We start from the raw sequence: 15,161 nt of genomic DNA, 5'->3' as shown, positions 1-15,161 counted from the left end.
TGAGGGGCTCCCCTTTTGTTGTGTTCATGTGTGTGCTCACAATGTAGTATTACTTTAGCTCATGCAGATCAAAACAACGTTTGCCTACGCTATTGTTAACATTATTAATAATTGAATGTTGCTTTACAATCATAATGGGACATGCTTCACATTCGAATAGACATAAAATGAACATACGCCAATTATAGTTATTTGTGTTGTTTACTGAAAAAAAAGCTCAATTAAATGTATAATTGTGATGAGGGAGTGGATTTATTATTTTCCTAAATTTCTTTGGCCAAAAATGACAATTTACCTAATTTTTAATCCTTATTGGCCATCTGTATCAATGCAGGTTATTTCCATGCTATTCTAGGATGGATACACATGAGGTAATCACTAGACCCAGAGATGTGACGTCAGATCACCCCACTCTGTTCCTGAGCTTCCCATTGGACGATTCCACTGGTTCTACGGGAGGAGCCGCTGCTTCGGGTCAAACAAGCTTGGCTTTTAGCAGCCCACGCCCGCTGGCCTCTCATTGGCTGTTGAGGGCAAGCCCACAATAAACACATCCATGCTGTTTCCCCTCAAAATACAGTTTGGTTTAAACATATGCCTATTATAATTAATTGTTATACAGGTCTGGAGTTTAAAGCATAATACAATGTATTATATACAACATATTGCATTATTGCACAGTCGATCATAGATTTATAATTATTTTTAGGTGGTTTCACAAAGGTATTCTGACAACACTATTATCAGTGTAATGAGTATACAAATAATCAAGTCTCATTGTATTTTTTTGTGGTGTAAAATGATGGTATATGCTCCACATGCTGTCACCTCTTCATTAAAATAATCATAACACAGAGAAACAAGGACGTGGGAAATCCATTTCGAAGGCGGGGATTAGCCGGCGCCCCCTGTCAATCACCGCCAGTGGGTGGGTTCGCTCGGCCACCGCCGTAAGCACGTTCGTACTGAATGAGCTTCAGTGTTTGGGTTGGGGTTTGACAAGTTTTGCCTGCACGATCATGGGGGGTAGTAGAAAGACTAGCTAGTTGACACATCTGTACAAAGTAAGTTGCGGCTCACTTTTGCGCTTGACGCTTTTTCAGCAAATGTAGGGAATTTTTTCCCGCACCCTTTTCTCTCTATCTGAGCGATTAAAGACAATTCTACTGTTGGAGAAGCCAGACACAGGAGTGAAGATGAACAGCCTGTCTTTTGACGATCCTTCGTTGGATAACCTGGATCCGACGCTGTCGCTAAATGACCCCAGCGATATTGACACGGCTCTGCTGAGCGATATTGACGGTAAGAAAACATTGGTTGTATGGCGTTTATAACTCAGCAGTCCCCTGCGCGCCATGTGTGTCTTGTTTATCACTTCCACCTGCCTCATGTATTGTATACATTATAATGTTTGGACTCATTGTATTGCACTACCAGAAGCCACTGTCCTAATCTTGTTGCACATTAAGACCTAACCGGTTATTAGAGTGTATAAAAAGCTAAGCTAATATACGTGAAGCCAAACGTGTGCGCGCGCCCCGCCCCCTGCCTACTCTACTAACCGAGGTTACTGCCGTTCATTCCTCCATGTTGGGTTCACGGCGCCTCAGATGACCGAGTTCACAAATATAATGTACACTTTTATTTTATTTGATGTCTACATAACATATATGAAATGTAGTTATTCTTCTTCATCGAAACCTTTATTTTTTTTATCTTGCTATAGCCTAATTGTAAACAAGTGCTGTTTTCACATTCATATTCCTTTTTAATTAACATTTTGTGTTCATCTAAGCACTGGCGTGGCAATGTAACTGTTTATATCTGTGTAACGTTCACAATCACACTCTCATCACTCGTTTGACGTACTGTTAGGGATGTAGGGCCTAGATTAAGGAAAACGTTATTAAATGTCACATTTATCAGTGATGCAATAGTTTATTAATTTCCCCGTATATTTCACAATCGTTTCTAATGTGTGTTAACAATGGAAGTCTGTGCGTGAGTACACTGTAGTTGGTTTCGCGTAGCCCGCAGCTGTGCTCGCCCTCTCTTCCCCCAAACTTGACCGACAGTAACCCTACCGTGATGCTGCTCGGTGGTAACCTCGCGCGACGCCACAGACAGCGCTCGTTCGTGTCTTGGGTCTAGCAAGGCTCCGAGAGAAGCGCTCTGATTGGTCAAGAGCGATCACCTCATACAAAACACCGGATTACAAACCCAGGCTGCTTTGCTTCACTGCAGTCACAACAACATAACATCAGAGCATATAAATCCATATTTTTTTTGTTGTGATATTTTTTCTTCAGGTCGAAAATGGGGTTTGGCATCCTTCCTAGAGCAGCATGTTGTGACTCTGTTAATAAACTGAAAGCACAATGCTGTCAGTGTTTATATCTCATATAGCCATTTAAAAATGTTACCCTTCAAACCACAGCAGTTTGTATGAAAGAACAACAACATTGTGGAATATTATAAATGCCAATATATCTATGAGAATCACATGATAAACACACTAGTCAATACCATGGTCGATACTTGAGACCTTAATCTTTGGTTTCATGACTCACATATCTGTTACAGTATATCTTATTAGTCTACTTTGGCCCAAAGCTGGAAGAACACCATAAACAGTCTGCATATGTGTACCCAGTGTTTGATGTGCACCATACTGTTACTGTGTGTGTCAGCATGCACTATGAGTAGAAATATCTCATTTATCTATTCAGATTCATTTAAGGTTTTTATAGAATTTTGCTTTAATTTTTATAATAGTTGTTGGAGTATGGAAAGAAACTCCATTGTGTTCAAAGCAAACATTGCCGTTGTTTTTGTCTTTTAAAGCAACTTTAAGCTCCCCAAATAATGCTAAAATAAGACAAATAGCGATATTCTCCTTTTTACCAATGGACAGTTTGAAAGCTTACTTGAAGTTTTGAATGTTTTAAAAACCCTTACTGGTCCCTTATTCTGAACTACAGTACACTTGAAATTCAGACCTTTCTTTGTGACTTTCTAGATATCCATTGTCCCTGCACCAGAGTTATCTTTCTAGGGAATTGTTCTACTCTTGTCAACAACAGCACAGTGATGGTTGTTTCTCATTTGTCTGTCCCATCTTCAGACATGCTACAGCTCATCAGCCACCAGGACATGGAGTTTGGAGGCCTGTTTGATAACCCTCCGTACACGGTGCCCGCTCCCACCCAGGATCTCCCTGCTTTGACCGGGTCCGTCAGCCCAGCGCCGCCCCCTCCTGCTCCGGCAACCACCACCCCTCCACCCTCCTCTTCCATCCTGAGTAGCAGTCCCCACCTAGATGCGCTCCTGGGCCCCCCCATCACCCGCAGTTCCACCAGCCCGGACAAAACCTTCCAGCCTCCCACCTTCCAGCAGTCCCCCCTAGCCCAGGCGCCCGGCAGCTCCGCCCAGAGGCAGCAGCAGCAGCCACAGCAGCAGCAGCAGCAGCAGCAGCAGCAGCAGCATCAGCAGCAGCCACAGCAGCAGCAGCAGCCATCCTCCCCACAGCAGGCCCAGAGCCTCCGACAGCCCCAGGTGGAGCAGCCCCAACCCATCCTCCCATGCACGTCGTCTTCTTCCCCGGCGCAGGCCTCTTCACCGGGACCGAGCCCCCCTGCTTTCGGCTCCACGCCCCAGGCTCTCTTCACTGCGTCCACACCCCAGACTCTGCCTCAGCCCCAGGCACAACCGCAGGCTCAGGTTCAGATTCAGCCCCAGCAGGCCCGGATTAACTACAGCAGCCAGCCCACCTATACAGGTAAGCACTGTTTGATGGTGATAATGATCGTTTAATACAGTGCCTATAGGGGTGAATTTATCTTACCTACAAATATCTGAAAACCTTTGAAGTTAAATGATCAAAGTTTCAGGCTTTTCAAAGACAGTCATTTTTGACCTCAGGTTATTGCCGCCTTATTTTCCTTATGCAGCGACAGGTCTCTTGGCTTAACATGTCTCGCATCTGACCAATCCACTATCCATAATGTTTCCTATCTGCTCCACTGACTGAAGTTGTCCCTCAATGATTAGGCTAGGGTTAGTTGTCCGTTATCTTATTCTTTATGCTGACTTTTTTCTTTATTTTGGTTTTCATATGGTCTACATTTTAATTAAAGGTGGCATGAAGATAGTTCTCTGGTCTTATTTGTTCTCTGATAGCTTCAGATGTCTCATAGCAGACATGCAGCGTGTGAAAATAGTTGCATTTTCGTAGCCCATTGGAGCAATAATATTTGGTTTAGAAACTGGTATGATTGTCAATATATTTTTTTTAGCCATGACACAAACCTGCATAGAAATACTTCGCATTGGGTGTTTTTTTTTAACTTTTTTTTCTAAGAAAGTCTGTTTATTTATGTAAATGTCTGTTGTGTAATATTGACTTCAACCAAATGTTGACATGCTTTAAATACCACAGTTACCTCTTGTGCACACTTTCAAGCAAATGAGATTTGAGTGACACAACACTAGTCTAGTTAGGATAAACTCTCAGAAATGAAAACCAACCGTAGTGCTACTGCCCAGCGAGGTGGCTCCTCACGTGCTTTGAATTTGCCGAGCTCTGACATGAAGTCACTAGACCTCAGCTGATCTGGTACCCATGTCCTAATCTAATAGACTTTGCTCAGCGGCATGTGTGTGTGTGTGTCTGTGAGCTGAGGGGAAAAGGCCTTGTCCCGTCAACCTCCATTATAGCTAGCTACACTTTATTACTGTCCCACTCCCCCACACTGATACCGATAGGTGATGGCACCGTCCAGTTGGAACTGATAAGAAACATAAGGTGACACACTGAACGTTGCTAATCACTCATTTCTAATGAGACTGCAGTTCAACTATTGGCCTGCATTGGATATTGACTCATACCATATCCTGCATACTGTGTTGTTAGTTTAGTCATTGGTTCAGAAATAGTTTTATGTTATTGGCAAGTTACAACATTGTCTGCTTTTTTATTACATTAAAAAACTGAAATGTTATTGGCCGTTATTACTATGTGTCTGCTACTGCCACTCAAAAATCTTAGATGGTGTGAAAGGAAACAGGGATATTTATTTGTTTGTGAAAAAATTAGTGGTGGGCCGTTATCGGCGTTAACGTGCTGCGTTAACGCCAGACTCTTATCGGCGATAAAAAAAATATCGCCGTTAATCTCTTATTCCACCTCCTGTTCGGCTCAGGGGAGATAATAATAGCCGGGGGCCGTTGTTGACACTTGAGGAGCCTTTATTCTCTCACACACCCGCCGCTCTCTCTCTCCATCACTTGCCCACGACACAATCGGGTATTGGAACGCAGGGTGGGTGTGTGTGGACACCGGTCGCCACGTGACTATAAGTTTCCAAGTTTTAAACACTTCTATCTCTTCAACGTCAACGTCACCGTACCCGAATCCTAAATATCCCCATAGCAGACGCTATATTTCATCGGGGGGGAAACTTTGTTTTGCGCCACAGTTCGGCCGTAATGCTGCTGCACACACACACACAGACACAGACACAGGCGCACACACACACGCTGCATGACAGAGACGAGGGGCGCTACCAAAAAGACGAGAGGAGCGGTTGGAGCAGTTGGAGCGTTTAGAGACACATGCGTGCACATTTATTTACATAAAATCGCAATCGCAGTCATTTGTGCAGTTATGTAAAATGTTTCACTAAGGAAAATTACAGAAAAAGTAACGCACAGTGACTTTGATGAGTAACTTTAATCTGATTACTGGTTTGGAGATAGTAACGCGTTAGATTACTTGTTACTGAAAAAAGAGGTCCGATGCCGGTAACGCGTTACTAAGTAACATCTTGTTGAACATTATTTATTTTCATCACCAATTATCATAGTAGAACAGCTTCCTCAAGCAGTTTGTGATGCATGTTGGAAACAGGAGATGAGCCCCTGGTCTGATGCGCCACCTGGCTTGAGAAACACGTTCTCAAAGACTTACTTTGAGTCATTATTTAGGAGCACACGCATATTATGAATGAATTCAAATGAGCCATTTTAATCTAGATTAATCTAGATTAATTCCAAAATTAATCTAGATTAATCTAGATTAAAAAAAAAAATCTATGCCCACCTCTAGAAAAAATGCAATTTAGCGATTACATCATGCTCTGTAGAATTTCCTGTCGAACTTGTTTGTTTAAATTTTTTATTGTGCAGCTGTAAAAAAAAAAAAAAAAAAAAGAAGCAATCAGGCGAGGTGAGACAGTTTTTTTTTCGTGGATGTCGTACATGTTTTGAATTCAGTTTTTTTTGCTTAACCCTTTTTCCCAGCCGGCATCCCCATCAGTGTGAGCCAACCCAGCGTCAGCCTGTCGTCCTCACCGCCCAGCGTTCGGCCCGTGACCATTCAGACGCAGCTCTTCACTTCCCACAATTCTCCTCTCCTGGCTACCACGGCAAGCCCACCAGCTCAAACCATCACATCCCACGTGCAGTCGCTTCCCGTAAGTGTATTTGGGGACGCCACCTGAATACATGTCATGGAAGCAAATCAGAAGCGTCCATGTGTTATACCTGTGTGTGTGTGTGTGTGTGTCTTCTCAGGTGTTTGTGCAGCCCCAGTTCATCAAGGCTGAGTCTCTGCTGCTGACCACTCTGAAGCACGACCCATGCATGGTCACTACCACATCACTGGGCACCACCACCACCCCGGTACAGACCACTTCCCTGCAGGTAGGCAAAACATGCAGCTAAACACTGTTATCATACAGTGCACTTCAAGTTTGGGTCAGCTGGATTCTGGAGATTGCTTGTTGTCGATATCGTTTAATATCTCCTCATGATCCGCTACTTACAGCGCTGTAAACGAAATCTGTTAATACACAGCCGAGGCTCTGTAAACTGGTATGAAAACAAAAGGGTCCACCGTAGCTAGCAAGCAACATGCTCATTTAGAGAGCCTAGGCTGTGTATTAACACTGGATTTTACGGACAGGTAGTGGATCATGAGGAGATATTCACTGATTTTGACAAAAAAAAATCAAACATTCTACAGAATAGCTGACCTTTTTAACTGTGACTTACATCTAAAGCACCATCTCCCCCTCTTTATTCACCTCCTAAGGCCTTCATGGGCAGCGGTGGCACCATCCTGACCACAGTGCCCCTCATGATGGATTCTGACAAGCTGCCCATCAACCGCATCGCCATCAGCGGCAAGCCCAGCGGCATGCCACCCAAGGGAGAGAAGCGCACGGCCCACAATGCCATCGAGAAGCGCTACCGCTCCTCCATTAATGACAAAATCCTCGAGCTTAAAGATCTGGTGGCTGGTACAGAGGCCAAGGTGGGAACCAGTGGCCGTTTATTTTCAGACTCCAATTGAAATAAATAATTTCTAAATGTAGCTGTTTTTATTTTATTTACGTTTTTTTTTTATTATAATTGTATTATTGTTTGTGTCTCTACTTTCTCTCACAGCTCAACAAGTCAGCAGTGCTGAGGAAGGCCATCGACTACATCCGTTACATTCAGCAGTCAAACCAGAAGCTCAAGCAGGAGAACATGGCTCTCAAGATGGCAGCCCAGAAAAACAGTATGTGCTTAAGACCTCCTCTCTCGTCTTTATTCCATTACCACTTCTCTGCTTTTTTTTTCTTTTGAATTCCTCAAAAGCAATACCGTTCAGTTGACCTTTTTGTGATGAGGTGTATTGATGGGGCAACCGTTATCCTGAAATAACTACAGTGGAGAGAGCTGTCCCCTCTGTTACCCTCTTAACTGGGATGGAAAGATAAAGTCTTCACTTTGATGCCGCTGATTGACCCTTTAACCGCTCTCCTCTGTCCGTTATCCCTCTTCTCTCCCTCAGAGTCTCTGAAGGACCTGGTTGCCATGGAGGTGGACGGGCCGGCTGATGTGAAGAACGAGCTGCCCACCCCGCCGGCCTCTGACGTGGGCTCCCCCTCTTCCTTCTCACACTGTGGCAGTGACTCTGAGCCTGACAGCCCCATGGGGGAGGACACCAAGGTAACATAACTGTCATTTCAACCGCTCAAAGGTGGAGTCAGTTGTTCTGGAGAACGAATATTGTCAAAATCTCTTTTGTCAAAAAAAACCTTGAATATCTCCTCACGACCCACTACCTGTCTGTATGTTAATACACAGCCTAGACTCTGTAAACTGTTATGTAAACAAAAGGGGTAGGTTAACAAATGGGGCCCACTGTAGCTAGCAACATGCCCCGGTTTACAGAGCCCAGGCTTTGAATTAACACTGGATTCTTTTTCAGCGCACATACAGTACGGACAGGTAGCGGATTTTGAGGAGATATTCACTGATTTTGACAAAAAAAAAGTGATTTTGACAACAATCCTTCTCCAGAATTTCTGACTCCACGTTTTATCTTGTGGACAAGTTCAATTCCGTGCTGAACTGTAAATCAATCACAGCTGCACTTCACCTAGTTCTTCTCCTCACTTATCATGTTATCATGATTCACTAACACAAACGTATCTCTCCTGTCTCTCTCTCTCTAGCATGGGCAGCCGAATGTGGGTGTGTCAGACGGCCCTGCAGCAGGTAGTAGTGCTGGCGGCATGCTGGACCGTTCCCGCATGGCGTTGTGTGCTTTCACCTTCCTCTTCCTCTCCATCAACCCTCTGGCCGCGCTGCTCTGCTCGGCCGGCAGCAGCTCGGCCGCGAGCGCCGCCGCCTCCACCGCCCATTCCGCGGGACGCAGCGTCCTGGGTGTGGATATCGCAGGTACGGGAGGGGTGAGGCTACACGCTGGAAGGGAAACCACAAAATCTGCTGTTTCTTAAAAATTTAAAAAATTTCATGTGATTTCACGTGATTTTGTGTGTTTTTCTGTAGCGGAGTCGTGGGGCTGGATGGACTGGATGCTGCCCACTATACTGGTGTGGCTCCTCAACGGTATTCTGGTGTCAGGTGTTCTTATCCGACTGTTGGTGTATGGAGAGCCTGTCACCAGACCACACTCTGGATCCTCTGTCTTGTTCTGGAGGCACCGCAAACAAGCTGACCTGGACCTAGCAAGAGTATGTTTTTATTAATTGACACTGAACAGTGAAAGCTATAGTGTGTAACGTTGATGAATGTTGGTTATACTCAAGCCATTGCCAAATTAATTGGGCAAAGTTGATTTTCTTAGTATGGCAACATTTAAAAAAAATGGTGTCACCCCCTGACAATGGTGCATGAGCTCAAGAAGTGCCCAATAAGTATTTCAGTTGATGATTCTATTGCTAAAAAGCAACCTGGACGTACACCAGAACGATCAAATCGAACCCAAGGCTTACTTTATGTAGATGTGCCAACAGTGTTGTTGTAATTGCCTACAATTCCTCATGGGGGCGACAGAAGTTACGCACTATAGCTTGACATTCAATGATCCATGCAACATTTGATAAAGTTTAACAGATACGACTTGACTTGCCTCATCACCGACTTCTTTCATCGTCCCCAGGGAGATTTTGCCCAGGCCAGTCAGAACCTGTGGACTTGTCTGAAGGCTCTGGGTCGACCCTTACCCACCTCCCAGCTGGACCTGGCCTGTGCTGCCCTCTGGTCCCTACTCAGGTTCTGCCTCCAGAGGGTCTGGGTGGGCCGCTGGCTGGCTGCCCGGGCCGGGGGGCTGAGATCAGACCGCCCCCTGCAGGAGGACGCCTGCAAGAGCAGCCGGGATGCCGCCCTGGTTTACCACCGCCTGCACCAGCTACACATGACAGGTTGGTTTGCTTAGGCTGTTCATGTGCCAATGAGAATTTCAGATGATTTGCTAAATCATTTGGGGATATGAAAGGATTACAACACCAGTTTAGAATGGCTGAAGTAGGATATTTTGATAAATAGTCATTATTGTCTTGTCCTATGCACAGGTAAGCTGAATGGGAGCCACCTGTCAGCTGTGCACATGGCTCTGAGTGCGGTGAACCTGGCAGAGTGTGCCGGCTCCTGTCTGCCTGTAGCCTCTCTGGCTGAAGTCTATGTCTCTGCAGCTCTGCGGGTCAAAGCCAGCCTCCCAAGGATCCTTCATTTTACCTCTGTAGGTCCCTTTAGTTTTGACATTTGCACATTTTGTAATTGATTTAGTGGCTTGTGTCTGAATGCTGTCTGGATGAACTACTTGAACATTATCTGGTTGATTAGAGTTTTCAATGTTTCTCTTTTCTAACAGCGTGTGTTCCTGAGCAGCGCTCGGCAGGCTTGCTTGTCGTCCAGTGGCAGTGTGCCTCCGGCTATGCAGTGGCTCTGTCACCCACTAGGTCACCGCTTCTTTGTGGACGGTGACTGGGCCATACGCAGCACTCCCAGAGAAAGCATCTACAGCCAGGCTGGCAATACCGGTCAGTGCAGACACAGTACAGCGTACGCCTCATGAAACTCTGTTCTATAATGTCTTATTAAATGCCTTGAATCCTGCTTGAAAATTGTAAAATTGTAAAATTTCAGGATACATCCCTGTTTTTTTTTGTAAACACACACTCATGTAAATGGTTAATTGGTGCTCCTACAGTGGATCCTCTGGCCCAGGTGACTCAGGCCTTCAGAGAACACCTCCTAGAAAAGGCTCTGTACTGTATGGCACAGCCCTGTGGAGAGATAAGCCCCAGCCAGGGAGAGGGGTAAGAAAACAAGCAACACTTCCAAATAGTTGTTATTTGTTATTGGAATGTCATGGTTGGTTTACTGTTTGACATCATTTAGGTGTGACGATATAGACACAAGAGCAACAGCAACAATAAGGATAACATTATTGACAGTAAAAATGTTATATAAAAAAAAAGAGCCTTTGGTGGTGATAGAAATTGTCAGTGTGTGTTTACGTGGCAGCACAATAACCCTTCAGTGTGTGTGTGTCTCTCCTCAGGGAGTATGCTGACGCCCTGGAGTACCTGCAGCTGTTGATTAGTGCCTCAGATGCGGCCGGTGCCACCTCCCAGTCCTTTGCTATCGGTTCCAACATGGCCACTGTGACTGGTAAGTGACCACGACAACCGTCATTGTCATGTCAGCAGACATTCTTGCCAACTTGTGTTGAGTCGCTGCCCAAAATCAGCCACTAAAACCTTGGCACTCACTTGCTGTCTGTGGCTGAGTACAGATTCAGTGTAGATTTTGGCTCCTGCTTATAAATCTCTGAGAGAATCGCATTTCCAGCTCGCCTGTCCACCTTTCCTTCACCTTCCTCCTGACTGTTTGATTTCCTTTAATGTGCAAAATAAGAACGGCAAGATAAAGTTCAGTTTAGACACTATTGAGATAGAGTATCTCCATTTCTTACCGCGTTGACTTTCACACTCCCCGCCCGCCACTTACCTTTTTGTCATCGGCGAAAGGGGGCTCGGTGAAAGGGAGGCATCCACCAGATTGCTTCATCTGTCTTCAGCGCTGTCAAATCGCTGATCACCTTGAGAGGAGGCAGGATGTGGGTGGGAGGGGAGGCTGTGCCGAGACTTTAATATGAGTCTTTTCTTGGCAGAGCCTCAAGTCGCTCACACAGTCTTAGAAGTGTGTCTGTGTGTGTGTGTGTGTGTGTGTGTGTGTGTGTGTGTGTTCCTTAATGTTAAATTGAGTACTTTTCCCTCGCGAGGGAGTCGTCAAAATGGCTGCTTTCTCTCAGCACGTTGAGACTGTGCCTGAGGGGAGAAACAGATTGATTCAGACTAGAGGTCAAAAATACAGACAGCAGCTGTCCGTGTGTGTACGTTTATGTGTGTGTGCACTCATGCATGTTAAATGTGCAGCGCGGGATTCAAATATTTCCATGTTTGTTTGTCTGCTGGTTTTTTTTTTAACATTAGTTTGGTAACGTCCCTCTTCCAGGCTGCGACCCCCACTCCAAGTGGTGGTCCTCGGTTACCGTGGTGATCATCAACTGGCTCCAAGGAGATGACGGAGCGGCGGAGAGGCTGTACCCAACTGTCGAGCACCTGCCCCGCAGCCTGCAGAACGCAGAGTGAGTGAGACGCACACACACACACACACACACACACACACACACACACACACACACACACACACACACACACACACACACACACACACACACACACACACACACACACACACACACACACACACACACACACACACACACACACACACACACACACACACACACACACACACACACACACACACACACACACACACACACACACACACACACACACACACACACACACACACACACACACACACACACACACACACGTACTGCTAATACTTTAACCTGTGTCCTTTCCCTCCTTCCCCCCCCTCTTGCTCTGTCAGGAGTCTTCTGCCCAAAGCGTGTCTGAACACATTCAGGGCAGTGCGGGCGCTGCTGTCAAAGCCAGAGAACTGCCAACTGAGCCTGAGCTACAGCGACAAGGCCAGCGTTCTGCTCCGAGACAGCCTCAACCTAGGACCACACTGCCACAGCTCTAGTTTAGACAAGGTACACACACACACACACACACACACACACACACACACACACACACACACACACACACACACACACACACACACACACACACACACACACGCACACACACACACACACAGAGCACCCTGCAGCAGCTCCTCTCTGTGAAGCCGCTGCGTCCTCCCCTCTGGCGTTTAGCAGACAGTGATGCTGGTGGACGGGCAGCTCACAGTGTGTGTGCACCTTTCTTTCTTCCGGCCTGCGCTGTGGTGCATTGTAGTTGCATTGCATGTGTTTCTCAGCGGAGTGCAATGTACCTGCAGTGCAACACAGAGCAAGGCCACTGACTGCAGAAAGCGCAACACAATCACTCACTCACTCACTCACTCAACTCACTCACTCACTCACTCACTCACTCACTCACTCACTCACTCTGCGAGGATTTGGAAAATGCCCTTCAACCATGCATATATAGACAGTGCTGGGCAATGTCGGCTGCTATCACTATGAGCGTATAACGTTAGTTTTTATAAATACAAATAATGTCACATAGATTTATCATGGAAATGTACAATCTAAAGCAATTACCGTCAGTTTCCTCGCTGAATGACAGCTATAGAACGTATTGACTATCCCCAAATCAGTCCTAATGCCATTTGTCTCTCTCCAGGTGGTCCAGTTGCTCTTAGTGGATCTGCTGCTGGTGATGAGGACCAACGTGTGGCGCCTGCAGCAGCAAGGGGCCGGTGCCGCGGGTCCGGGGCCGGTGGGCACCAGCGGGCCTGCGGGGGTCCACCAGGCCTCACCACCAGAGCTCCAAGGCTTCCAGCAAGACCTCAGCTCTCTGCGCAAGCTGGCACACAGCTTTAGGCCTGCCATGCGAAGAGTACGTATAACAGTATCACACACAACTTTTTACCCCTAGAGAGACACTTTTAATCATCCCATGGACATACTCAGTAAGACTTAGTATTAGTCTCAACCCCCTCGACTATTTTCTGACCTTGGTTCCTGTCAGCAGACATCCAAACACAACACAAACTTTATTTGACTTACAGACACTTAATCATGAAAACAAGAACATCACACTTGTCCTGTTCTTGTTTTGATGTGTTTTTGTTGTCAGAAGCCTAAAGCCATCACTCTTCAGAATATGCCTTTTTAAATGCCTCATAAATGTAGAATTCAAATAGAAAAGCGAGCACGTATGCCACCTAACCCACGTACAAACACCCTACTGTGCACATATTTGTATGCAGAGCACGGTGCAGTCCTTTTGTGGAAATTAGCTGGGAGGTGTTGAGACACACACACACACACACACACACACACACACACACACACACACACACACACACACACACCCCGAGGCAAGTGTTTAGCAGCGTTGTTCACAAGGATTCAAAGTCTCTCTGAGGTAGAGCTAAACACTGAATGACTCATCATCACTTCCCCCCATCCCCTCCTCCTCCCCCTCCTCCTCCTCATCTTTCTTTTCTCTCCATCTCTTTCCAGTTGTTCCTTCATGAAGCTACTGCCAGGCTGATGGCGGGGGCCAGTCCCACACGCACACATCAGCTCCTGGATCGCTCGCTGCGACGCAGAGCAACCCCCGGAGCCAAGACAGGTGCGTGTGCGTGCGTGTGTGTGTGTGTGTGTGTGTGTGTGTGTGTGTCATCCTGTCTGTTTTGTTTTATTTGCTTTCTGTGTTTGTATTTTTTATCTGTCCACACAGAGCAAACCTTAATGTTTGTTGAGGTCTTTATTACTTTACAACAATTTGCTCTTCATTAACTTCCTGAATGTGTTGACATCACTTCTGAATGATGGATTCATGCTGTTAGTATCTGTCAGCATGATAAGAAGCTCTGATAATATAATCATAAAAAATAAAAAATAAAAAAATTATAAATATACCTTAGCTGCGAATGCTGTTCTTCTCCAAGCAGAGATTTTAAGTTTTGTGTTTTTTTGCAGCTTAAAAAAAAAAAAAAAAAAAAATGCAGAGCCGAGAGACACTGAATACGCCGTAATCAGTAGGGCTAATCAGCTTCTCATCTATTTTGTCGAACTTGTTCACGACACTTGAACATCCCATCAGTAATCAAACGAGGAGCCTCTGAGGTCTTATATGCTGTGGAAAGAAACCCCGGTAACAACTTTTTTTTTAATGCTTTTTTATTTTTTTCCCCTATGCTCAGAGGAGTGCGAGACGCGGCCGGGCCAGCGGGAGCAGGCTGAGGCCGTCATGCTGGCGTGCAGATACCTCCCTCCCTCCTTCCTGTCGGCTCCTGGCCAGAGGGTGGGCATGCTGGCCGAAGCCGCACGCACCCTGGAGAAGCTCGGGGACAAGAGGACCCTCCACGACTGCCAGCAAATGATCATCAAGCTGGGCAGTGGCACCACCGTCACCAACAGCTAGATCCAATGGAGGACAAGAGAGAGAGAGGGAGGGAGGGAGGGGAGGGGAGGGGAGGGGAGGAAGGGGAGGGGGTGGGCATGCATTGACACTGTACATAGAAACGTCTCGGACATACAATACAACTCACAGAATAGAAGAAAAAAAACCCTGTAGACAAACAGCCAAACAAGTCCCTGGCATTTTGGCGTGCAGCTATTTGAACAGATTTATACAGATTCATATAAAACCGTGAGGATTTTCTTCATGGATCTGCCCCCTCCCTCTTAACCAAACTCACATCAGGTGGCGTTCACACTTTTGTTGCTGTGGATGATTATCAGAATATAAGAAGCATTT

General features: G+C 46.0%; 1 protein-coding gene across 1 annotated transcript; it reads left to right on the top strand.

Annotated features, from left to right (window-relative positions):
- Nucleotides 1–996: 996 nt before the first annotated feature.
- Nucleotides 997–14,848, top strand: srebf1 (sterol regulatory element binding transcription factor 1). The gene is made up of 19 exons (XM_080043269.1): nucleotides 997–1,302; nucleotides 3,125–3,778; nucleotides 6,301–6,473; nucleotides 6,574–6,702; nucleotides 7,094–7,315; nucleotides 7,450–7,564; nucleotides 7,841–7,998; nucleotides 8,508–8,733; nucleotides 8,845–9,029; nucleotides 9,458–9,719; nucleotides 9,870–10,036; nucleotides 10,169–10,337; nucleotides 10,508–10,616; nucleotides 10,862–10,971; nucleotides 11,818–11,950; nucleotides 12,268–12,433; nucleotides 13,074–13,289; nucleotides 13,919–14,030; nucleotides 14,605–14,848. The coding sequence occupies exons 1-19, from the start codon at nucleotides 1,197–1,199 to the stop codon at nucleotides 14,823–14,825; spliced, it is 3,633 nt and encodes a 1,210-aa protein (XP_079899395.1). The 5' UTR covers nucleotides 997–1,196; the 3' UTR covers nucleotides 14,826–14,848.
- The last annotated feature ends 313 nt before the right edge of the window (nucleotides 14,849–15,161 follow it).

The sequence above is a fragment of the Ammodytes marinus genome (genome assembly GCF_949987685.1).
Source record: "Ammodytes marinus genome assembly, chromosome: 16".
Lineage (NCBI taxonomy): Eukaryota > Metazoa > Chordata > Actinopteri > Uranoscopiformes > Ammodytidae > Ammodytes > Ammodytes marinus.
The sequence above is the reverse complement of the archived record's forward strand: the minus strand, read 5'-3'. Positions and strand labels throughout refer to the sequence as shown.

What these genes read in the sequence shown, in the direction of transcription:
- srebf1 (XM_080043269.1), top strand. Translation starts at nt 1,197, where the DNA reads ATGAACAGCCTGTCTTTTGACGATCCTTCGTTGGATAACCTGGATCCG. An exon ending in TACAGACCACTTCCCTGCAG is followed by an intron (nt 6,703 to 7,093) that starts GTAGGCAAAACA and finishes TCACCTCCTAAG; the next exon opens with GCCTTCATGGGCAGCGGTGG. An exon ending in GGATCCTTCATTTTACCTCT is followed by an intron (nt 10,037 to 10,168) that starts GTAGGTCCCTTT and finishes CTTTTCTAACAG; the next exon opens with CGTGTGTTCCTGAGCAGCGC.